A 24,376-nucleotide genomic window follows, 5' to 3' on the forward strand; every position below is an offset into this window, starting at 1 on the left:
AAAGGAATATCTAATTGAGTTGACAAATCCATTTGGAATTATTGCCATTTCTGAAACATGGACCAATGCTGAGAAAGGACTGGACTTTGAACTGGTGGGATTTGATGTGAATTTTGTAAATAGAAGGAACAAAAGTGGAGGGGGAGTAGCTGTGCATGTGGATAAAAACCTAAATTACAAGGTGGTGGAAAGTATGACAAATGCAATTGATAATTTATTAGATGGTATAAAAATTGAAATTTATAAGGAAAGAGAGAAAAATGTAATAACTAGCTGTATATATAGAACACCTTTCTCTATTTAATGACTTCATAGAAGAAATATTCTCTAAAACAAATCAAAAATTTATGTTTATCTGTGGTGATTTTAATATTGACCTGTTGAATAAAAAAACAAACAAACATAAAACGACCAACGAATTTCTAAACACTATGTACAGTTTGAGTTTACATCCTAAAACAACCAGGCCTAGCATAATTAAACCACATTGTGCCCCCTTACTTGACAATATTCTTTACTAACAATATGGAAAACAACGTTTTGAGTGGATTATTAATTAATTACATCAGTGATCAAAAATCTCACGGTTCGGATTGGATCATGATTTTAAGTCACGGATCGGATCAATTTTCGGATCAGCAAAAGTAGAAAAAAAAGAAAAATTCTACTCGCCGTTTACTTATTTAAGTATTTTTGCCTACTAAAAAACATTCAACTGAAGACTCATTCCACGCACTTATGTAAAAACAAATTAAGGTGCAATATGGACATTATGGACCATGCTGGGCACCCTCTGCACACGGCCATAAACAACCAGAGGAGTCTGTTCAGTGAGAGGTTGGTTCTCCCAAAGTCAAGGACCAGCAGACTTAAAAAGTCCTTTGTCCCACACGCCATCAAACTGTTTAACTCCTCGCTGGAGGGGAGAGGGAGGGGAAACGGGGACAGAGGAGGGGGGAACAAGTAAGCTGTAGTGCCTTTTCACTGTGCAATAGTTTTTGTTAATAACCAACGGTGTAATAGACTCACAATATTTGAAATGTGCCGTTCCCTTGTATTCTTATTCCTATTTATTCTATTTATCCATTTTGTATTCTCTGTATTTATATATGTGGTATATTTCTGCTCACATTCTGCAACTTCTGTCGGTGCTGTGTTACAGGAAACTGAATTTCCCGGCGGAACCCACCCGAGGGATAAATAAAGTTTCATCTAATCTAATGTAATCTATAGGGCAGTACAGGCCGTTGCCCTGGAGGTCCACCCATTTGTAGTTGGGAATTAGCGTGGCTCAAGCATGTTCATCATAGTTTAAACCCCTTGTTTTGCACAACGGAATACAGCCTCCTGTCTTTTGTAGTAGCTTTAGCCCGTTTGGATTGGGCAGCAAAGGGCTGCTTAAATGCCGCAACCTCCTCTGCTCCAGCACTTGGACTGCTAACGCTGACCATATAACTATCCGGTTGTTCTGTCTGACGTCACTAGCCATGTCTAGGACCTAAACTCCGCTGCAGGTCCATATATCAAACGATCACTATGGCATTACTGAGAGTTGAAAAACTGTCTTAAGTCTTTCATCTTTAATAAAATGATCAGCGTTCTGCTCTACCAGGTGTAACAATTGAGTTTAACATCCAGGCATCCATGAAAACGGAGTTTATGACATTTAACGGAGTTGGACGTTAGCAGGGAGTTCGCTCGCTAGCTTCTATCTAAATACAATATAACATGTCCTGACTGCGGGGTTTTGGAAACAAATTAAAATGTACAGCTCTGTTATCACTTCCAGCATAAATGAAGACAGAAAACTAAGCAGCAGTGACGTTTGTAGGGTTACTGAAGTTGGGCTAGCTGGTATATAATGATGTGGTACGTGACCGCTAGCGTCACAGCTAGCGGTTAGCATAATATAAACAAGCTAACTTTTTTTCCACTCGATAAAAATTAACGTGAGTGTTCTCGGTGGTCAGGAACAAATGTAATCGCATGGCAGGATGCTGTAAAAGGACCAAACTTCAGCCAGGAGAACAACTGAGATAATCCATCCACAATATGAGGTTAGTCATTCATATACTGCTGCATGGGCTGGGCTGTAGTTACATCCTAAGGTTTTAAAAACTGAGCTTAAATAAATGATTAGCGGTAAAAGCCGAGGGAGGTCAACAGGGATCACTGACTGTTTTAGGAGCTTTTTGAGATCAAATAGAAGAAAATACATAACATTAAACATGTTAACAACACGAAAGCCATATTAAACGCAGACTACTTTAGACCCGGAAGTAGGATTCGTCACGTCTTCACTGAACAACCGGATTGCTTGACAGACTGACCATGTGCACCATACACATACCTTTTTTTTCTTTTTCGAATCTTCAGATCACGTGCGTACCGAATCGTGGCGTGGGATCGGATTTCGGATCAACCGTGATCCGTTGCACCTCTACTAACCTGTAAATTTAGTCTTTTCAAGAAAGCAATTTTTTCTTTTTTACACCATAAAAGCCTTATTTTTGTTGATTTCCTACTGCTAAGCAGAACACACATGAACTTTAAGGCCTGGATAAATTTGAAACGTTGTTGTCTACAATGGAAAATGGCTAAAAAATAAAAACAGGTATTCAGATCCTAATTTTATAAATTCTCTACTCAGCTTTGCTGCCTCCAATATCACTGAAATGCTGCTTGTTTCTTCACGTTTTCCCAACATGCTTGCATTTAAATCGGTCCTGTCTTCTCTCTGTGTACCTGGCCTGTACCACCGCACTTGCTGTCTTTGGAGCGTCTGCCCCCCTTCCTTCCTTCTCATAATGACATGATCCCAGTTTGTCTTGTTAAAGTGAATTGTTAAATGTTGTCATTTTTATGCTTGCCATCTCTACATTGTTTCAACTCTGTGATAAAAGGAATTCCTTTGTCCCCCTCCCCAGCCTCTTGAGGTTCCGGGGGGGGGGGGGCTGTAGTGTTTTATCACAAGCACACCCTTGTGAAGGTTTGTTTGATGTTTGGTAAGCTTCCTGCCCTCTGTATGACTTCACTGTGTTGTGTATGGTGAACCAGTAAAGGAATTGAACCATATATTGGGTGTGGGGGAGATTATGACTAAGGATGTTGTTAGAAACATTTAGACACGCACACAGAGAGACACACACACACACATTCTCACATGCATACAGATGTTTACACATACACACACATAGTGCCTTGTCTTAGAACCATGTGGGAGGTGCTTTGCTGTGATGTGTATCGTGTGAACTGTTTTCCAACAGTCACAAATTTTCCCGGACCGGCATTTAAGGTGTTGCAGATAAATACAACAGAATAAAATGATATGACCAAGACAAAAACTGCGGTATTTTGTAAATATAATAATAAACCTGTATTCACTAACTTTATTAGCAGGCTCCTCCTGAAATGCGCCAACAACACTGAGAGTAACATCCTCCTTTCTGCTCCTTAATGCTCTCTGGTCACTATGGTAACATGTAAATACTTGAAATTTATTCATAACACACGGGAGAAGTCCCAGGGAAACAGAGTTAATGATTAAAAACCCTGAAAACCATACATTTCATACTCGAGCCTCAACTCTCGCGAATTGGTACGAAACAAATGACCTCCATGAAGACCACCTGGTATTATGAAACATACCCAGTTTTACAAAGGGGATCCCATTTTCTTCACACAGCTTCTTCAGTGTAGCATTTTTTTTTTTGCTCCACTTTTTTTTGCAAATAAAACTGCATCAGCTTGACCACACAGCGATTAAACGTCTCACAGTTAGGAACCTTGCGATCAACTGATTTTAAGCAATTCTCCAGTGTGTGTGCTGTGCACAGAATGTGCACAAGAGAGTCTCCAACTGTAGCAAGGTGCCGGTGTTTTGGCACAACGCCATTGAAGATACCCACGTTGATAGCAGCCTCGTTTGTGCACGCAGCGACCAACGTTGTTGTCCAGTCATCCAAGCCTGTGTCCTCAAGAAGTCTCACAAGTCCATCCCTACGCGGTGCGGTCAGCACCCAGTTCAATCAGTCCAAGAAAGTCAGGGTTAAACTCTCCTTTGCTGGACACAGACACAATGTAAATGATTTCCTGCTCGACTTTTGTGATGTCCACAGATCCATCGGAAAGCATCCCCAAAGTCACTTATTCGAAAAAAGTCTTTTCTTCGGCTCTGGCTCTGGTTGGTGTTTCTTAGGTGGTGGCGAAACACCAAAGAAGCTGCAGCAACACGTGTCAGGTTGAATGAGATGGTCAAGTACGCAAAGGCGCTTGGTAACATAAGTGCATTACGCATTCGTAATTTTTGACACACATACGCACCTGAGTAGCAGCTAAGTGCATCCCTGTCTATAACACAGTTTAACATGTTTATCTACTCATCAGCTGTTTAATTTTTCTCAGTACACAAGACGAACATGTTCATTCACAGCTGCCTCATCACATTTTTACATCTGAACTCTGTGGAGCCTGATCTCAAGGGTTTTAAGTCTGACCCTGAAACCAGAAGAGGATCTTTCTGTCTCTGCAGATTCACTGTGATGGGAGTGATTTCAGCCCTGAGTGATCACGTTGATGTTTGCACAGAGCCCATAATGAAGTGAATGTTTTGGCACATTGGTAACAGTGAAACAGTTTTTTAGTAACGTGGGATCGTTTGTGTTTGGAGTATGAACTGAGATTCCTGAAGCTCTTGTCACACTGGTCACAGCTGTAGTTTCCTTCCATGTGTGTACGTTCATGATTATTACGACTACCTGAATGTGAGAAGCTTTTGTCACAGTGCCTGCACTTGTATGGTTTCTCTCCTGTGTGGACTCGTTTGTGTGTTTTAAGGTTGACTGCAGTGCTGAAAGATGACCCACACTGATCACAGAGGTGCTTTTTAACCCCACTGTGAATCAGTTCATGACATTTTAAGTGATGCGATGTGGTGAAGCTTCTCCCACATTCTTTGCAGTATTTCAGTTTGTCTCCAGTGTGTTTACGTTGATGTCTTTTTAGGGTGTATTGATCACTGAAAGTTATTCCACAAAGGTCACAGACAAACTCTTTCCCACCACCACAGTAATGACAGGGTTGAGAACTGGATCCATCTGTGTCGCTCTGCTTCTAAAGAAAGACACAAAGACAGTGTAAGTCAGTCCTTCAACATTTTTATCCTGAACGTCGCCTGAAATAAAGAGCATCTCTGCAGACGTCCAATTACATTTTACTGTTTCAACACACTCAGTTTACTGTAGGGCTGCAATAACTACAATACTACCACCATAATACTACAGTAATACTTATTTCATGTTACAGTAACATCTGAGTTACACTAAAGTACTACTATGCTAATATTTGCAGGGTACCAACGCAGTGCTAAACTACTAACTGCAGTAATACTCATTTAATACTGCATTAATAACACTGTAACTGTGCAGTTATAACACTCAGCTGAATGGGACACAAGACAAACACTACTACCCCCATGACACTGAAATTATAATATTAAATTAGTATTTTAACACTAATGTCTAAAAGTACTAAAGTTAAAAACAAGCAATGATACTACTGCTACAATATTACAATAACATTACGTAACGATACAACTGTGTTATCCATAAGAAAAGATTACTGAAAGTTTTTGGTGTTGTGCTTATTTTCATTTGTGTTTTATTTTATTACATGTGCTCCTAACAGAGGAATCAGGCTCTGTAAACAAAAGGCCTTTTATGCTGAAATAATAACAATGTCATTATATACCAGGAAAATGCCTGAACATTAAATAACACCATCATATTAATTTTCACCACTTTTAGTTTTTCATGATCCTGTAAACAAAAATAACAACTGACATGAAAATCTGAATAATGACTCAGAGCTGCTTTTCCATGCAGTAGAATTGCTAACATGCTAACACAGTTTAATGAGCAGAGTTGTTCCAAACAGTCAGGCTAAAATGACAAGATAACAATATAAATACATACCTCACAGTAACTGCACTTGTAGAGTCTCTTTCTGGTGTGGATCTGTTGGTGTTGCCTCAGGTTACATGGAGCTTTAAAAGTCTTCTCACACAGGTCACATTTATAACGTCGTCCCTCAGTGTGGGTCAACATGTGTTGTTGTAACTGCCTGTTAGTTATAAACTGTTTGCCACACTGTTCACAGCAGTACACAACATGTCTGGTGTGAAGGCGTAGGTGTGTATTTCGGGTCTCTATGTGGCTGAAAGTTTTTCCACAAAAGTCACAGCTGTATGCCTTAATTCCAGAGTGGGTAACTAGATGCCTCTGTAAGTGGCCACTTTGAGTAAAAGCTGTGCCACACTGATCACAGCTGTACGCTTTAACTCCACTGTGGATGACTTTGTGTCTTTTTAGGGAACCCTTCCAGGAAAAAGACTTTCCACACAAGTCACAGCTGAACGGTCTCTCTCCAGTGTGGATGACCTGATGCTGTTTCAGGTGACACTTGGAAATAAAACCCATCCCACACTCGTCACAGGTGTGTGTTTTCTCTCCCTTTCTTCTGTGAGGTTTGTCGGCCTCCTGAGAGCGCTGACTTCTCGCTCCATGTTGGTCCTGCAGTGACAGAGATACAAACAGAGGCAGTGAGTGAAATGCAGTCGTGGAACAAAATCAACCTTCAAACTCCATTAACACTAGTTTTAAACCTGAAGGTGGAGTGTGGCACCAAACACCTTAAAGGTCTCTTATCCCCACCTGCTGGTAGTTCTAACACATTACATCCAACCTGGTGTTAAAAATAATTCATGACTGTTTAAACACTAAAATCATGCCCATCCCTCCTGCTGTACAGTTATTAATGCTAGCATGCTAACACACTCAGAAAAGTATAAATGTTTACCAAGTCTATACTTTTTTATGTTTCATGTTTCCTATTATATATTTCTATCATTTTGTCATTTTTCAATATTAATAATTACAATGTAACATTTAAAAGTTGATCCAGTGAAGGAAAATATTTTACTTTTGCTCCCTACATTAGAAAAAGAAAATTGTATTTTGTACTCCTTACATTTGCAAAACAGATGTGTTACTTTTAAGGCATCTGAGGGGTTTATTTCATCACTGCAGGCATCAAACATCAAACCAACTTGAGAAATGGGAAAAGTAACACATGAAAGACAATCCTGATCGTGTACTAATCACCAGGGTTTGAAACATAAAAAGAGATGAAAGAGGCAAAACTGTGAGTCATAGTCAGGAGTTAAAGTGAGAGGTTCTTCTTCTTTCTTTTTTGCACAGCACCTGAACAAACAGGTAATTTCAAATGCAGCGTTTCTATCAACAAACATCAGCAAACACACAAACTGTTTGTGTGCGGTTTGTCTCACAGTGTGTTGGTGGCTAAAGGTCCAGCTGCTGCACATCACAGGGAGAGAAAAGAAAGAGAGCTAACTTCACTCAGAGATGGAGAAAGATAAGACACACAGGACAGGAGAGGAAGAAGAGAGGTTAGATTTAAAGGGAAGGACTGCTCAGTGGGATTTGATCAACTGGAGATTAAAGCTTACATGTAAGTCCTCATGTGTTGAAATCAGATATTGGGTCTGCTGACACAATGTATAATCACGCTTGCACAGTCCAATCACTTCGTAACCAGTTATAGTAGTTTCTCATAGGTAATACAACAACAAGCTTTATGAATATTCATGTGTGTAACCAATAAAAACAACCTGCAGGGGGAAAGCAAGTTGAAGTGGGTTGGAGACAACTGCTTCCCCCTCGCAAGTGAAAACTTGAGCTCTGTGTGACCTCGTTCCTGAGTGAGTTTCTGTTTATCCAGCAGTATCAGAGGTAAAACTCTGACAAATGTCCATTTGATTATTAATAATGTTGATGAATAAACCTTCCTTATTTTAACATGTGCTGTGGTCTCTAAAAAACAACATAATATGCAACACAGTCATATAACAGGTTGGGAGGATGAGAGTTTGAGACGTGACTGATTATTTGGTGAAACTGTGATATTTTCCTCACCTCCTGTGTTGAGCTCATTGTTTCCTCTGTAGTGACTCAGCTGAGTCCAGATGGCTGAAAATGTTCCTCTGCTGCTCCGTCAGACTCTTCTCCTCCTGCTGATCAGCTGGGACACAAAACAGATCTTTGTTAGGCTCCACACTGCACTGAAGAGTCAAAGTGTCTCATATGTTCATCTGACAACACAAAGTACAAATTTCACTCTGATTGCTTGTAGAAATCTTGTGAGACGTGTTGTGCTGCAAAGTGAGGAAACTCTCTCACTCACTTATACTTCAGGAGGAACTTTGTGACATTGGCTCTAATATTCTAAGCAGCCCTTTACTATGACAGGGCCAGAAAGTCCTATTTGAAGGTTTGGGAGAAGGACCATGTTAAAGGTGGATTGGGGTTTATACACTTTGTTATGATACAGGTAAGGCTGTAAGAGCCTGAGAAGGTGTCCTGAATGAACCTCTAAAACCAGTTTTCAGCTAACGACTCTGCTTCAGTCTGGAAAACAGCAACTACAAGTTTAAAGACTCCATCAACAATTCACACCCAGCAACAGCCTGAACAGCTCCTCCTGTGGTTTCCACAAACAGGGACAGACCTGTTACTCCCCCACCCCACACTTTCAACTCCTTCAGCCCCCCAGTCCCACCACCTCCACCATTCCCCAAACTTTGATTCTGTTCATCTGGACGTAGCTTTTTGTGGGAGAAACATTTCGTCACTCATCCAAGTGACTTCTTCACTCTCAGATGACTGCAGCTCTCCTCAATTTTCAACAGTGCATTTGCATAATGACTGAAACGAGCACCACTGAAGGAACAATGGGCTGGGAGGTCAGTTATTGAGCATTAATATGCAAATTCTCATGATCATTGATCAACAACCACTGATCAAAGCTCATTGATCAAATGCTGTGATTGCAGCGACTCCAACTCTCTGAATGGTACTCATGGTCATTGATCAGCAGTCTTTGATTAATGAGCTTTGATCAGTGGTTTCAGTGGTTTCCTTCCTGCTTTGACTGCAGCTGTGTTTGACACAGGAAGACATTTTTACATTCTTCACGATTATACTTTATTCTTTTTGGGGGAAGTGCAGCTTTAAACCTTCACATGATTCAAGTCAACCCAACTAATCAATCTGGACGATCACAAGTGGGAAAAACTTCTGTAGATAAAATGAAATAAAACCCAACATTCACATGATTAAAAACACGACTTCACCAAATCAACAGGAGCTGCACATTAACCACCACAATATATTTTTATTCTCTTTGCTTTCAAATATGAACACTGTTTACTTTCATCTCCGTTTCATTAGTTTTCGTTAACATCTTCCTGTTCCAGAGGGTGATGGAAGTCAAAGAGGAGGTACTGGTCCGTATGTGTGGGCTTCCGGTAAACTTCGATGTACTACGGACCAGTACCTCCTCTTTGACTCCCATCACCCTCTGGAACACCAACTTGGAGTAATTAGGACCCTACACCACCGGGCAGAACAGGTTCCCTCTAAGCCTGAAGGCATAGCTGGGCGATATAAGATTTTTTCATATCACGATATGTTTTTTTCATTTCAGGCGATAACGATATCTATCACGATATAAGCCAAATAACTATATTTGTAAGATTCAAATGTGCCGTTGCTCACAAGAAAAATGTAAAATAATCAGCAGCTTGTTTTTATTTAAATATTTATTTCCCATAATAAGTTCAACAGGGTAGATGTACTTAAGGAACATGAGACTTTATCAGATAAATAAAGGCAAATATTGCAAACTACACAAAAGGCAGCTGCTAAAGCGTTTAAGTTTCAAAATAGAACAAATAAAACAGGCTACTAAATTGTCAATTCCACTTAGAAACAAAATATTAATTCTAAAAACAAATCTTAGTTTGTTTTACAGAAGAACAGACAAAACTGACTAACTTTTGTCAAAATCAAATAAACTGAGAACTAAAAGGAAATTCTCAATCTCTCCTTGTTGTATAGCTGAGCTTTTCAAACAGTTTTAACAGTTACTTTAGTCTGACAAAAGCCGAATGACGAATTAGCGCTTCCAGTCAGAGACTGAGGCTACGTCCACACGTACACGGGTATTTTTGAAAACGAAGATTTTCCGTTTTCGTTTTAAAAAATAATCCCGTCCACACATAAAGGCAGAAATGAAGGAAAACGCTGCTATGAACATGCCAAAGCAGCAGGTAGCGCTAGATTCCTAACCGTGCAGAAATGTTGGCCAATCAGAAGTCTAGAAGCCTCGGTGGGAAAAAGTAAACAAAGCTGGGGCATAGAAGCAGAACCGAGTCGTATGTGTGGAGGGACAGTAACTGTGCGTATATGTAAGCATTTAAACACTGCAGAGAGTAGAATTAACAGTAACAGTATTGTAGAAATTCATTTAGATTAAAAATCTTCGTTTTCAGTGACCAAAAACGCAGTTTACGTGTGGACGGAAGGTGCAAACGCATAGAAAAATCTGCGTTTTCAAAAATACCCGGGTACGTGTGGACGTAGCGCATGCACCAGTTTATTGTATTTCCAGACTTGCTTTCGGCACAATTTACAGTGCACGCTACTCTGTTTTTTGTCAGACTTGAAATAGCCGAAATACCTTCACACTACGGAACTTCTATGGCTCTTCCGTTCGACAATCTCTCCAGCATTGGAACCATCATCTATTTTCTCTTCGGTAATCTTCGGTCACGCTCGGTTGATTTTTCTAGTCGGCACACTCATTTCCTCCATTACCCGGGCGGTACGGTGGCTGGCTGCTTCCCAAACAAATACACATGTGCGGCTTGGCACTTGTGCTGTACGTAACAAGTCACGTGACGTGACGCTGCGGCTGTGATTGGTTTCGGCTCTGCGCTACTTAATTTGGATTGGGTGTTCTTTTTTTTTTTTTTTTTTTTTTAAGAGGACAAGAGCGGCGAGGTCTATCGCAATAGTTTAATTTTTCTATCGAGAAAGAGTTATATCGCGATACATATCGTTATCGTTCTATCGCCCAGCTCTACCTGAAGGAAAAAAGAAGGAACACACACATCTAAAGGAAGCACTCAAAACGTGCAGCTATGCCTAAATGGGCGTTCTTAAAGTCAGCAAAGAGGCACAGAAAAGAAGACCAGACACCAGCGAGGGAGGATAAGAAGGACAGACGCAACAACATTGTCATCCCCTATGTAGCCGGTGTATCAGAAAAACTCAGGAGAGTTTTCTCCAAGCATGACATCCCTGTGCATTTCAGACCCAGCAACACGCTCGGACAAAAACTGGTTCACCCGAAAGACAAAACGCCAAAACACAGACTTAACAATGTGGTGTATGCTGTACAGTGCAGCGAGGAATGCCCAGACCTCTACATTGGAGAGACCAAACAGCCACTTCACAAGCGCATGGCACAACACAGAAGAGCCACCTCCACAGGACAAGACTCAGCAGTCCATCTGCAACTTAAGGATAAAGGACACTCTTTCGAGGATGCCAATGTTCACATTTTGGACAGAGAGGACAGATGGTTTGAAAGAGGCGTGAAAGAAGCCATCTATGTCCACTGTGAGCGACCATCTTTGAACAGAGGCGGGGGTTTACGACACCAACTCTCTGCCATCTATAATCCAGTTTTGAGATCCCTTCCCAGACGCCTTAACGCCCACTCACATCCTGGGCCATCTGATCTCAGGAATTCGCATGATAAGGTGGGGCCAGATTTCACAATGAACTCACCCGAAACTCTGGCTGATTGGGACCCACACCCAGTTTCACACCTTGTCTCGGGCGATTAGAGGATCATCAGGGGGTCCTTTTGTCCCTCTGTGGGGGGTCACCCCCACTAGGTTTATATCTGGGACTCTCCACCATTTGACCTTAGAACTGAAGAAGCTTCTCGGATGAGAGGTGAAACGTCTTCAAGTAACTTAAAGAAGTCCAGACGCTTTTCTTTGCAAGCTCCTTTGACTGTGACCCTGATACTGCAGCAGATCACTCTCATCCATTTCCTGTTATCACTTCAAATAGAAACGAGGCTGTAGAGGTTTGGTGCAGGCAGAAAAACAGCTGCAGGGACAATGAAAAGACTTTTCTGCTCCAACTTCTCCCAGCATGCTGAGCTAATGATTAGTTGGTGTTTTTCTCCAAACACTCTCTCACTCTTCTCTCAACGTGTTCACAATAAACTGTGAACAGACACCGAGGAGAGCAGCAGAAGACCTCATTCAGGAGGTAAACTCAACATGAACTGAACTCACAGTAAAGTTAGCTCGGTGCTTACCTTTAGATGAGCCCACAAACCGAGAGAAACTCCGCGATGAAGCTGCAACTCTTTCCAAACACAGGAAACAGATCAGGGAGCAGAGACCCACGTGGTTCACGCTGATCTCAGCTACGATCCAGGAGACAAGGGTGGGCCAAACGTTGGTTTAGTTTGTTTTATCATCCAAATTCACCCTTTTACTCGCTTTGGATGAAAAAATAGCTCCGTCATCCCGGAAGGCGCATCGTCTTCTTTACATTGTTTATTGGCGGCTGTCAAACAACAAAATTGTCCTTTACCGCCACCAACTGGTGTGGAGTGTGAACTGGCACGTCGACCCTCAAATGCACACAAACAATTTTCTGTGTTTTAAAAACTGGAATAAGGCCCGATAACCTTACAATAAGATCCAGTTTCAGTTTTGTGTTTATGTTTTGGATCAGTCGCCCTCTCACAGTGTAATATAGTTTCCTTTTTCTTTTTTTTTCCTGTCCCGTTTGGCTCTTTTGCCATCGGAATTATTGTCTAAAGGCAAAGAAAGATGCCCAACGGATTTACTTTACCAAATTGACCATCCCAGCCTTGCCATAATGGTCCATTTGATTCACCTTTTATTGTTTATTTTATTTTCACTTGCTGAATACGGGACAGACTTGACTGGAGAAAAGAAGGGGAGAAAGAAAGAGAAACAGCTGAGAAGAGGGACGGGGGAGAAGGGCAAAAAACAAAAACCAACACAATGGGCAGGGAAAAAAAGAAAGAAAAGAAAAAGAAAATGCATCTATCGATCATCTGGATCACCTGTTGAGAAAGAAAAAAGAAACAAGCAGAAGAGAACAAGAGTAATAGAATAAACAACATCACAATGATATATGGGAATATGACAGTAAATACTAAATATTAAACATTATTGTGCAGCACATAAGATCAACAGAACACAGTGTGCTTTGAGGTAGGAGCCAAAAAGGGTGTAGTTTGTGGGTGTGAGCACCCGTGTGTACACCTGTGAGCATGGACGCGCTTGTTTTTTTAAAAGGTTCCTTCATGTAATGATCTGCTAGAGGGTGTGGGGGGGCCACAGCCCCGTCCTCCAGGCCATGAAGCAGGTATGGAGGAGATCAAAACTCCAGACATCCAGAGGCCCCCAGAACACAAGAGACCAAGGAAGACCAACAGAGGGGCAGCCGCGCCACTGTCCCAGGAAGAGCTGAGGAGAGTCCCAGATGAGGGCTCACTCAGCAGCCGCGGAGCAGAAGCCAGGGAGGGGTTGCAGTGACGCACCCGTGAGCTCCGCCAGCAGCCAGCTGTGCCTGAGTGACCGAGCCCCAGGCCGAGAGGCCGGGGGCACCCCACCTCCGAAGTGGCCCAAGCGAGCCCCAGGATCCAGGCCCGATAAGCGGCCCCCAAGGGGTGAGCCGGTGTGTACCTGGACGCCCATCCCCAGACACAAAGAACCACCAACACACCGATGTCTGAGGGAGTCAGCCATTGGCAGTGTAATATAGTTTCCTCTTCTCCTTGATCGCCCAGAGACGTGGTGCAGAATATGCCATGAAAATCATTTGTTTGAAGCCAGCTCACCTCCTGCAACCAGAATACGTGCTCCTTTTGCAGTTCAGACTACTTCTGACATTTCTGTGGAGGAACACCAAAGTAACTGCTGAACCCTCCGGGGTCCAAGTATAATTTGCCATTTTTGACTACTTTTGATTTTACCTCTACATTATTATTATGATTATTATTATTATTATTATTATTATTATTATTAAAACAGTTTATTTCGCCTTGTTTGGTATAATCTTTTCAGCACAACCTCAAATATCTGAAATTTGAGTTATTTTTTTACATTTCGGCATAATATATCAGCACAAGTTATCTAAGTTCAAGCAAAAATTCAAACTCAGAGTAGAAAAAAGTTACATTTTTTTACTGTGAAGCCCATAAAAATGTTTGAAGAATCATTTTCATAACTTGAAATGCAAATACAAAATTGTACATTTCTAAAAATTCTGCACATGTTTTGCAAACAACAGTTATCTGGTACTATTCGCTTAAAAATGCAGCCAATGCCTCAGGTGTTTTTATATAACAATTTAAATGTATTTACAGAACAAATAGGTGTTCTGCATCAAATAAGAAGGCACACAAATTATTTGTGCCAGTCCAAAAAAATAGTTTGTGTTCAGTATAAGACAGAAGAGAACACCACAGGCCTAAACCCTGCAGGTCTGACAGCAGGGAACATGTGGGAACAGCGTTTACACTGGAATCTGCCTCTGATGGCTTTGATGGAGCAAAGACGCTAGAAGAGCGTCTCTCAGCATGGGCCCGAAAAAAGTTCTGTCAGCTGAGGAAGGCGACGATATTAAGAAGCTGCTGGAGTTTATGACAGAGGAGATTTCTATTGTCAAACTGCAGCAGAAAGCCATCCTGGACCTGGTCGAGGAAGTTAAGGCTCTCCGCGTACAGAACGCAGAGAAGGATCGGCGGCTGGCGTACCCGGAGAACAGAGTGGTGGATTTGGAGCAGTACACCCGGATGAACGATGTCATCATTACGGGGCTTCACATCAAACCCTGGTCAAACGCCCGGGGGGGGGGTCGCAGCTGACAATATAGGAGGGCCAGGAGAGAAAGATGTCAACTCCACGGAGCTTCAAGTGGTTACCTGTCTACGGTCCAAATGTGTGGAAGTGAATTATAACAACATTGAGGCTTGCCACCCTCTATCCCGAAAAAATGACGGTGACAAACCAGCCATCATTGTGAGATTTGCTAACAGAAAACACAAAACAGCACTGTTAAAACAAGGAAAGAAACTGAAAGGAGCCGATGTCTTCGTGAATGAACATCTGATAAAAAGAAATGCGGACATTGCCAGGAAACACGTTACTTGAAGAAACAGGGAAAAATTCAGAGTACATGGACCACCAACTGTAAAGTATTCATTAAACTCAATGGAACACCGGAACAAGCCAAAGTGTTGGTCAACAGAAATATGGAGGAGCTGGACAAATACTGAGGTTCAACTTACACTGGAGGTATGAATACACATGTGACGTGACACACAACACAACACATGGCACAGTCTAAAAGAGCTTCATCTGCATCTGGCAACAATATCAAGATAACTCATTGGAATTCTCTTAATGATAATCTGGAACTGAGAACATTTCGATACACAGACCATAATGTTCTAGACTTAGAAAAGGATATAGACCCGGAAAATAATTTCTTCTATAACATCAGCAATAACTGCTGCTACTTCACTGATGAACAGTTTAAACACACCATCAACATGGAAAATAAATGATCAATAATCCATTTTAATAGCAGAAGTCTGTGTGCCAACTTCAACAATATAAAGGAATATCTAATTGAGTTGACAAATCCATTTGGAATTATTGCCATTTCTGAAACATGGACCAATGCTGAGAAAGGACTGGACTTTGAACTGGTGGGATTTGATGTGAATTTTGTAAATAGAAGGAACAAAAGTGGAGGGGGAGTAGCTGTGCATGTGGATAAAAACCTAAATTACAAGGTGGTGGAAAGTATGACAACTGCGAATGATAATTTATTAGATGGTATAAAAATTGAAATTTATAAGGAAAGAGAGAAAAATGTAATAACTAGCTGTATATAGAGAACACCTTTCTCTATTTAATGACTTCATAGAAGAAATATTCTCTAAAACAAATCAAAAATTTATGTTTATCTGTGGTGATTTTAATATTGACCTGTTGAATAAAAAAACAAACAAACATAAAATGACCAACGAATTTCTAAACACTATGTACAGTTTGAGTTTACATCCTAAAACAACCAGGCCTAGCAGAATTAAACCACATTGTGCCCCCTTACTTGACAATATTTTTTACTAACAATATGGAAAACAACGTTTTGAGTGGATTATTAATTAATTACATCAGTGATCAAAAATCTAACGGTTCGGATTGGATCATGGTTTTAAGTCATGGATCGGATCAATTTTCGGATCAGCAAAAGTAGAAAAAAAAGAAAAATTCTACTCGCCGTTTACTTATTTAAGTATTTTTGCCTATTAAAAAACATTCAACTGAAGACTCATTCCACGCACTTATATAAAAACAAATTAAGGTGCAATATGGACATTATGGACCATGCTGGGCACCCTCTGCACACGGCCATAAACAACCAGAGGAGTCTGTTCAGTGAGAGGTTGGTTCTCCCAAAGTCTCCGGCACTTGGACTGCTAGCGCTGACCATAACTATCCGGTTGTTCAGTCTGACGTCACTAGCCCTGTCTGGGTCTAAACTCCGCTGCAGGTCCATATATCAAACGATCACTATGGCATTACTGAGAGTTGAAAAACTGTCCTAAAGTCTTTCATCTTTAATAAAATGATCAGCGTTCTGCTCTATTAGGTGTAACAATTGAGTTTAACATCCAGGCATCCATGAAAACGGAATTTATGACATTTAACGGAGTTAGAAGTTAGCAGGGAGTTAGCTCGCTAGCTTCTATCTAAATACAATATAACATGTCCTGACTGCAGGGTTTTGGAAACAAATTAAAATGTACAGCTCTGTTATCACTTCCAGCATAAATGAAGACAGAAAACTAAACAGCAGTGACGTTTGTAGGGTTACTGAAGTTGGGCTAGCTGGTATATAATGATGTGCTACGTGACCGCTAGCGACACAGCTATGTTAGCATAATATAAACAAGCTAACTTTTTTTTCCACTCGATAAAAAAGTTAACGTGAGTGTTCTCGGTGGTCAGGAACAAATGTAATCGCATGGCAGGATGCTGTAAAAGGACCAAACTTCAGCCAGGAGAACAACTGAGATAATCCATCCACAATATGAGGTTAGTCATTCATATACTGCTGCATGGGCTGGGCTGTAGTTACATCCTAAGGTTTTAAAAACTGAGCTTAAATAAATGATTAGCGGTAATAAAAGCCGAGGGAGGTCAACAGGGATTACTGACTGTTTTAGGAGCTTTTTGAGATCAAATAGAAGAAAATACATAACATTAAACATGTTAACAACACAAAAGCCATATTAAACGCAGACTACTTTAGACCCGGAAGTAGGATTCGTCGCGTCATCACTGAACAACCGGATTGCTTGACAGACTGACCACGTGCACCATACACATACCTTTTTTTTCTTTTTCGAATCTTCAGATCACGTGCGTACCGAATCGTGGCGTGGGATCGGATTTCGCATCAACCGTGATCCGTTGCACCTCTACTAACCTGTAAATTTAGTCTTTTCAAGAAAGCAATTTTTTCTTTTTTACACCATAAAAGCCTTATTTTTGTTGATTTCCTACTGCTAAGCACAGGGCCGTTGCTAGCCATTTGGGTGCCCTAAGCACAAATGCTTTATGGTGCCCCCCCCCCCCGCCACTGAAAAAAAAAAAAAAAACATTAATACTTTTGAATTTCTCAGTGGAATTTGTTTAATTAAATAACAACAAACATGACAGTTAAACAAATAAATAAGGTTAAAGGAGGTTAAAAATACTGTTACAAATAAATACTGAAAGAAAAATTGAACATTGGAACAAGAACAAAGAGCCTGGCAATAATGTGTAATTTTTTTATAAAAAAAATAATATATATAATATAATAGTATTATTATTAATATATTTACAAATAGTTTCACAATAGAATTTAAATAAGAAACTTAAATAAGAAAAATAAGAATTTGAACACAAAAGCCACATTCCTTAAGTAACTATGTTAAACATTTTTACAATTCGTTGTCAGAGTATGCCCTAGACTCTAGGGCATACTCTGACAACCAGAAAATGCAGGCGTGTGCCTCTCTAGGCCCTAGAGAGGCACACGCCTGCATTTTCTGGTTGCAAAATCAGCTATAAGGTCATCATATGATAGCTTCTGAGCCACGTCACCATTGATGCTGATAACAGCCAGACCACTTAAACGTTCCTGCCCCATTGATGAACGCAGGTACGTTTTAATGAGTTTGAGCTTTGAAAAGCTTCGCTCAGCAGAGGCAACTGTGACAGGCAGGGTCAGTGCAATACGCAGAGCAATCCACAGATTGGGATATACCTCTTGAAGCTGATTGTCATGTAAAAATGACAGCATTTCCAAAGCAGACGTCTGTGGTGGCAGCTGAGGAAGGTTGATGATTTCCTGCATCATCTCAGGTCCATCAATGTCAGCTACTCCCTTATCTGTCAGTGTCTTCTGTACTTCAGTGCAGTGTTTTTTTAAATCCTCCTTGGACATCCCATTCACTTTGCTGAAATCAAGCAGCACTCCATATTTCTCCTTCACTTGATTCATGGTCTCAAACCTCTCCTGTAGGGAGATTAAAGCAGAGTCCACAACACAATTGAAAAATGTGACCTCAAGCTTTTTAAGGGCATCATGGAGGGGCTCATCAACAGCTTCATATGCAAACTGCCTTTTTGTGCTCCTGAGCCTTTTCTCCTTCAACTGTGGTTCTATGTTCAGGGCCTCACAGAGTTCTTTGGCAGCTGACACAGCCTCATCAAACCCAGACTGTCTGTATTTAGAGAGGTTACTTTTGGCAGTGTCAATGAGCCTGACAGCAACATCGAGCTGCATGGAGCTGGACTGTAGTAACTTGTTCACCTGGTTTGTGATTGTAAGAAGTTCACACCACACGATGGAGCAAATCAAAAATCGAAATGAGGCTACTTCCTCAGCAAGCACTTGAGCCTCCACCTTTGCGACTGCATCACTTACAGCTTCTCTGGCCTCCAGGAGAGCATCCCTCACTTCTTTTGTCTGACTCCGGACAGCAGTTACACTTTGAAGCCTGCTTTCCCATCTAACGTCACTCCAAGATTTAAGTGTCAATTTCACATGTTTTGTTAAAATGGCCCATCGCTGGGTGGCACTGGAAAAGAAATTGAACAACTTCTGCAAATACCCAAAGTAGCCAGTTGCATCTGGAGAGGACTTGGCAGCATCAGCTATGACCAGATTCATCGTGTGAGCTCCACAAGGCACAAACAATGCTCTCAGGTTTAATTGTAGCAGTCTGGCCTGAACACCTTGCTTCTTCCCCTTCATGTTGGCCCCATTGTCATAGGCCTGTCCTCGACAGTTTTCAAATGGAATGCCAAGCTCCTTCAACTTGTCAAGGACAACATTGGACAGGTTAAGGCCAGTTGTTTGCTCCACATTTATATAGCCAAGAAAGTATTCTTTAATATCTGGTTGTGCTTGGAAACAAACAATGCGTACTATGACTGACATTTGTTCAGTGTGACTCACATCTGGAGTACAGTCAAGAATGATGGAGAAGTATTTTGCCAACTGGATTTGCTTCACAATGGCGCGGAATGTTTCTGAAGAGATAATCTGAATTAGTTCGTTCTGTGTCTCAGGGCTGAGGTAATGTGTGTGGGAACCTTCATCTTTTACAGTGGGGCAAAAAAGTATTTAGTCAGCCACCGATTGTGCAAGTTCCCCCACTTAAAATGATGACAGAGGTCAGTAATTTGCACCAGAGGTACACTTCAACTGTGAGAGACAGAATGTGAAAAAAAAAATCCATGAATCCACATGGTAGGATTTGTAAAGAATTTATTCGTAAATCAGGGTGGAAAATAAGTATTTGGTCAATAACAAAAATACAAATCAACACTTTGTAACATAACCTTTGTTGGCAATAACAGAGGTCAAACGTTTACTATAGGTCTTTACCAGGTTTGCACACACAGTAGCTGGTATTTTGGCCCATTCCTCCATGCAGATCTTCTCGAGAGCAGTGATGTTTTGGGGCTGTCGCCGAGCAACACAGACTTTCAACTCCCGCCACAGATTTTCTATGAGGTTGAGGTCTGGAGACTGGCTAGGCCACTCCAGGACTTTCAAATGCTTCTTACGGAGCCACTCCTTTGTTGCCCGGGCGGTGTGTTTTGGATCATTGTCATGTTGGAAGACCCAGCCTCGTTTCATCTTCAAAGTTCTCACTGATGGAAGGAGGTTTTGGCTCAAAATTCCACGATACATGGCCCCATTCATTCTGTCCTTAACACGGATCAGTCGTCCTGTCCCCTTGGCAGAAAAACAGCCCCATAGCATGATGTTTCCACCCCCATGCTTCACAGTAGGTATGGTGTTCTTGGGATGCAACTCAGTATTCTTCTTCCTCCAAACACGACGAGTTGAGTTTATACCAAAAAGTTCTACTTTGGTTTCATCTGACCACATGACATTCTCCCAATCCTCTGCTGTATCATCCATGTGCTCTCTGGCAAACTTCAGACGGGCCTGGACATGCACTGGCTTCAGCAGCAGAACACGTCTAGCACTGCGGGATTTGATTCCCTGCCGTTGTAGTGTGTTACTGATGGTGACCTTTGTTACTTTGGTCCAAGCTCTCTGCAGGTCATTCACCAGGTCCCCCCGTGTGGTTCTGGGATCTTTGCTCACCGTTCTCATGATCATTTTGACCCCACGGGATGAGATCTTGCGTGGAGCCCCAGATCGTGGGAGATTATCAGTGGTCTTGTATGTCTTCCATTTTCTGATGATTGCTCCCACAGTTGATTTTTTCACACCAAGCTGCTTGCCTATTGTAGATTCACTCTTCCCAGTCTGGTGCAGGTCTACAATACTTTTCCTGGTGTCCTTCGAAAGCTCTTTGGTCTTGGCCATGGCGGAGTTTGGAGTCTGACTGTTTGAAGCTGTGGACAGGTGTCTTTTATACAGATGATGAGTTCAAACAGGTGCCATTCATACAGGTAACGAGTGGGGGACAGAAAAGCTTCTTACAGAAGACGTTACAGGTCTGTGAGAGCCAGAGATTTTCCATGTTTGAGGTGACCAAATACTTATTTTCCACCCTGATTTACGAATAAATTCTTTACAAATCCTACCATGTGGATTCATGGATTTTTTTTCACATTCTGTCTCTCACAGTTGAAGTGTACCTCTGGTACAAATTACTGACCTCTGTCATCATTTTAAGTGGGGGAACTTGCACAATCGGTGGCTGACTAAATACTTTTTTGCCCCACTGTATGTTGGCCAAGTGATTTGCCATTACAAGGTCATATGTTGCCATAAGCTCTACTTCCTTCAAGAAGTTGCCATTGTCCGGCTCATAAAGACAGTCAGAAGAGCCCCTAAAAGACAAATTTCTGGAAGCCAGTGAGAGAGTTATTGAGAGTAATCGTTTGAGAATCTCTCGCCACTTTTTCCTTTCTGCCTCTAGTAAGGTCAACTCCTGTTGATCTATTGCCATGCTTTTCTTTAGCCGTGTGTCCAGTTCTCTCCACTTAAGCATGCACTGTATGTGGTCTTGGCTACACTCATGACCCCTCAAACGGATGTTGATGTTCGACCAGTCACTGAAGCCCTCTGTACTCAGCTTTATATCCTTCACACTGAAAAGCTTACATGCAAAGCAGAACACAGCATTGTTCTGCGGTGAGTACACTAACCAGCTCCGGTGAACCTTTTCTCCATTGGGAAGAATTTTGAACTTAAGGCTAGTGTGAAATGCTCTTCCATCAGGCCCCTTTGGAAAATTAAAATCAGAGCTGACATTAAAAGGACCTCTCCGCACAATTTCAACACGTTCAGCATCTACAATGTGAGCTGGCCAAAGAGCAGGATCGGTTGAAGGGGGCACACATGTCTCCACAGTGTCACTTTCTGATAGTCTCTCAGTGACAGGACTCTCAGTGGTACTTGTGTATGGAACTGTACCTGAACTGGTGGTTGATGGTTCTTGTTCTTCTTGGCTAGGGATTGTTGCAGGGTCTACAATGGCTGGTGGTTGATGTCCAGGGATGGCACTACTACTGGATGGTTCATCCTGTCCTTGAGATCCTCCTTGAACATATTTAAGCATTGACCCTGCATACAAGAGAAAATATTCAGGGATTTTACAGAAATAGAATTTTGAATCTACAGTAGGCCTACGAAAGATTGCATTATAAGACTAATAAATTAAGTAAGTCACTGGTACATTTAAAAATTACTAACTATATTTTACATGTATAGATTTTCATAATGGCAAATGGCAATATAAACATGCTGTACATAATTTGATATAAATGCGCAAGTAGGAAATCTATATTACTGGAAGATATAGGTTTCATATTACAGTTTCACCAACAGATGTCGCCCTTGATCTATGAACCTAAAGAAAGACGAGAACTATTTATGTGTTCAGACGTCAATGGCATAAATAAGATATGCGTCTTTATAGATATCCTGAAATGCAGCAACATACAAAGTAATCTTGTCTAATCTGATAATAATACTTGACTGCATCACTGACCTATCCCAAAGTTAAGGTTAATCAGTAGCATGCATGACGTTAGCCAGCTAGCAACCTGAGGAGGGAAATGCTAGTCTCACGAATCACGATAACGTTAGCAATCGTGACTCACGATTGCTAACGTTATCTGAAAACCGTCAATTGAGTGACCATGATGAGTTGCTTTTAGTAGTCCATTCTATATTCATATCCACAACGTAAACAAACTACCCAACATCAATCATTTGCAACATTTGTTAACACAGTATGAACACTGCTAACAGGAGCTATCACAGAGTTGACGGACATGAGCGTGCAAGCAAGGGCTACAATAATGAACTTTTTTTATTATTATTATTTAAACATTGCCTTACCGGCAAGCGACGCCTGAGTTTCATCACGCTTCCTCTTCTTCTTTCTTTTCTCCGCTCCCGACTCCTGTTGCCGTTTCGAGGCCATGTTCAAACAGGTGTTTACCAATTATAGAACAGACCACTGGGAGTGGGGGGGGGGCACCAGGAGGAGACTGGAGACAGGGCACAAAGCAGATTCACCCCTTTTCTCGGGAAAATTGTTTTATGTTGCTTTTGTATTGTTTCACCATATTAATGCATATGATATTTATAGTATTAATATGGTTTACTTTTTTTTTTTACGACCCTGATTTTTTTGGTGCCCTACCGGCCATTTGGTGCCCTACGCAGTGTGCGTTATGTGCGTTTGCGGAGCTACGGCACTGACTAAGCAGAACACACACGAACTTTAAGGCCTGGATAAATTTGAAACGTTGTTGTCTACAATGGAAAATGGCTAAAAAATAAAAACAGGTATTCAGATCCTAATTTTATAAATTCTCTACTCAGCTTTGCTGCCTCCAATATCACTGAAATGCTGCTTGTTTCTTCACGTTTTCCCAACATGCTTGCATTTAAATCGGTCCCGTCTTCCCTCTGTGTACCTGGCCTGTTCCACCGCACTTGCTGTCTTTGGAGCGTCTGCCCCCCTTCCTTCTTTCTCATAATGACATGATCCCAGTTCGTCTTGTTAAAGTGAATTGTTAAATGTTGTCATTTTTATGCTTGCCATCTCTACATTGTTTCAACTCTGTGATAAAAGGAATTCCTTTGTCCCCCTCCCCAGCCTCTCGAGGTTCCGGGGGGGGGGGGGGGGGGGGGGGGGGGTGTTTGATGTTTGGTAAGCTTCCTGCCCTTGGTATGGCTTCACTGTGTTGTGTATGGTGAAGCAGTAAAGGGATTGAACCATATATTGGGTGTGGGGGAGATTATGACTAAGGATGTTGTTAGAAACAGTTGGAAGACACGCACACACACACACACACACACACACTCACATGCATACAGATGTTTACACATACACACACATAGTGCCTTGTCTTAGAACCATGTGGGAGGTGCTTTGCTGTGATGTGTATCGTGTGAACTGTTTTCCAACAGTCACAAATTTTCCCGGACCGGCATTTAAGGTGTTGCAGATAAATACAACAGAATAAAATGATATGACCAAGACAAAAACTGCAGTATTTTGTAAATATAATAATAAACCTGTATTCACTAACTTTATTAGCAGGCTCCTCCTGAAATGCGCCAACAACACTGAGAGTAACATCCTCCTCTCTGCCCCTTAATGCTCTCTGGTCACTATGGTAACATGTAAATATTTGAAATTTATTCATAACACACTGGTGAAGTCCCAGGGAAACAGAGTTAATGATAAAAACCCTGAAAACCATACATTTCATACTCGAGCCTCAACTCTCGCGAATTGGTACAAAACAAATGACCTCCATGAAGACCACCTGGTATTATGAAACATACCCAGTTTTACAAAGGGGATCCCATTTTCTTCACAC

At 41.4% G+C, this 24,376-nt stretch overlaps 1 protein-coding gene and 1 long non-coding RNA gene across 3 annotated transcripts; both read right to left on the reverse strand.

Annotated features, from left to right (window-relative positions):
* Nucleotides 1-5,003: 5,003 nt before the first annotated feature.
* On the reverse strand, nucleotides 5,004-6,577 carry LOC120746020. Its single transcript, XR_005698757.1, has 2 exons — nucleotides 5,973-6,577; nucleotides 5,004-5,112 (listed from the first exon to the last, which is right to left on the reverse strand). It is a non-coding gene; the product is annotated as an uncharacterized LOC120746020 (long non-coding RNA).
* Nucleotides 6,578-18,070: 11,493 nt separating this feature from the next.
* LOC120746015 (zinc finger MYM-type protein 5-like) lies at nucleotides 18,071-23,704 on the reverse strand. Of its 2 annotated transcripts, none has more exons than XM_040051237.1 (3): nucleotides 22,881-23,694; nucleotides 21,468-22,100; nucleotides 18,071-18,390 (listed from the first exon to the last, which is right to left on the reverse strand). In XM_040051237.1, the coding sequence occupies exons 1-3, from the start codon at nucleotides 22,963-22,965 to the stop codon at nucleotides 18,269-18,271; spliced, it is 840 nt and encodes a 279-aa protein (XP_039907171.1). In that variant the 5' UTR covers nucleotides 22,966-23,694; the 3' UTR covers nucleotides 18,071-18,268. The 2 variants fall into 2 exon arrangements, with proteins under 2 accessions (XP_039907171.1, XP_039907172.1); XM_040051238.1 differs by lacking the exon at nucleotides 18,071-18,390 and adding an exon at nucleotides 18,472-18,560 and having other exon boundaries at nucleotides 21,951-22,100; nucleotides 22,881-23,704.
* Between the last annotated feature and the right edge of the window lie 672 nt (nucleotides 23,705-24,376).

This window comes from Simochromis diagramma, unplaced genomic scaffold (assembly GCF_900408965.1).
Source record: "Simochromis diagramma unplaced genomic scaffold, fSimDia1.1 OVJJ01000023.1, whole genome shotgun sequence".
NCBI classification, from domain to species: domain Eukaryota; kingdom Metazoa; phylum Chordata; class Actinopteri; order Cichliformes; family Cichlidae; genus Simochromis; species Simochromis diagramma.

Bases quoted from the DNA above. Each gene is read 5' to 3' on its own strand.
- LOC120746015 (XM_040051237.1), bottom strand. From the start codon at position 22,965: ATGGCCTCGAAACGGCAACAGGAGTCGGGAGCGGAGAAAAGAAAGAAG. The intron at 22,101-22,880 runs GTAAGGCAATGT...TCTTGTATGCAG, and splicing joins AACTCAGGCGTCGCTTGCCG to GGTCAATGCTTAAATATGTT. The intron at 18,391-21,467 runs AGGAGTTGACCT...GATGATGCAGGA, and splicing joins AAGCATGGCAATAGATCAAC to AATCATCAACCTTCCTCAGC.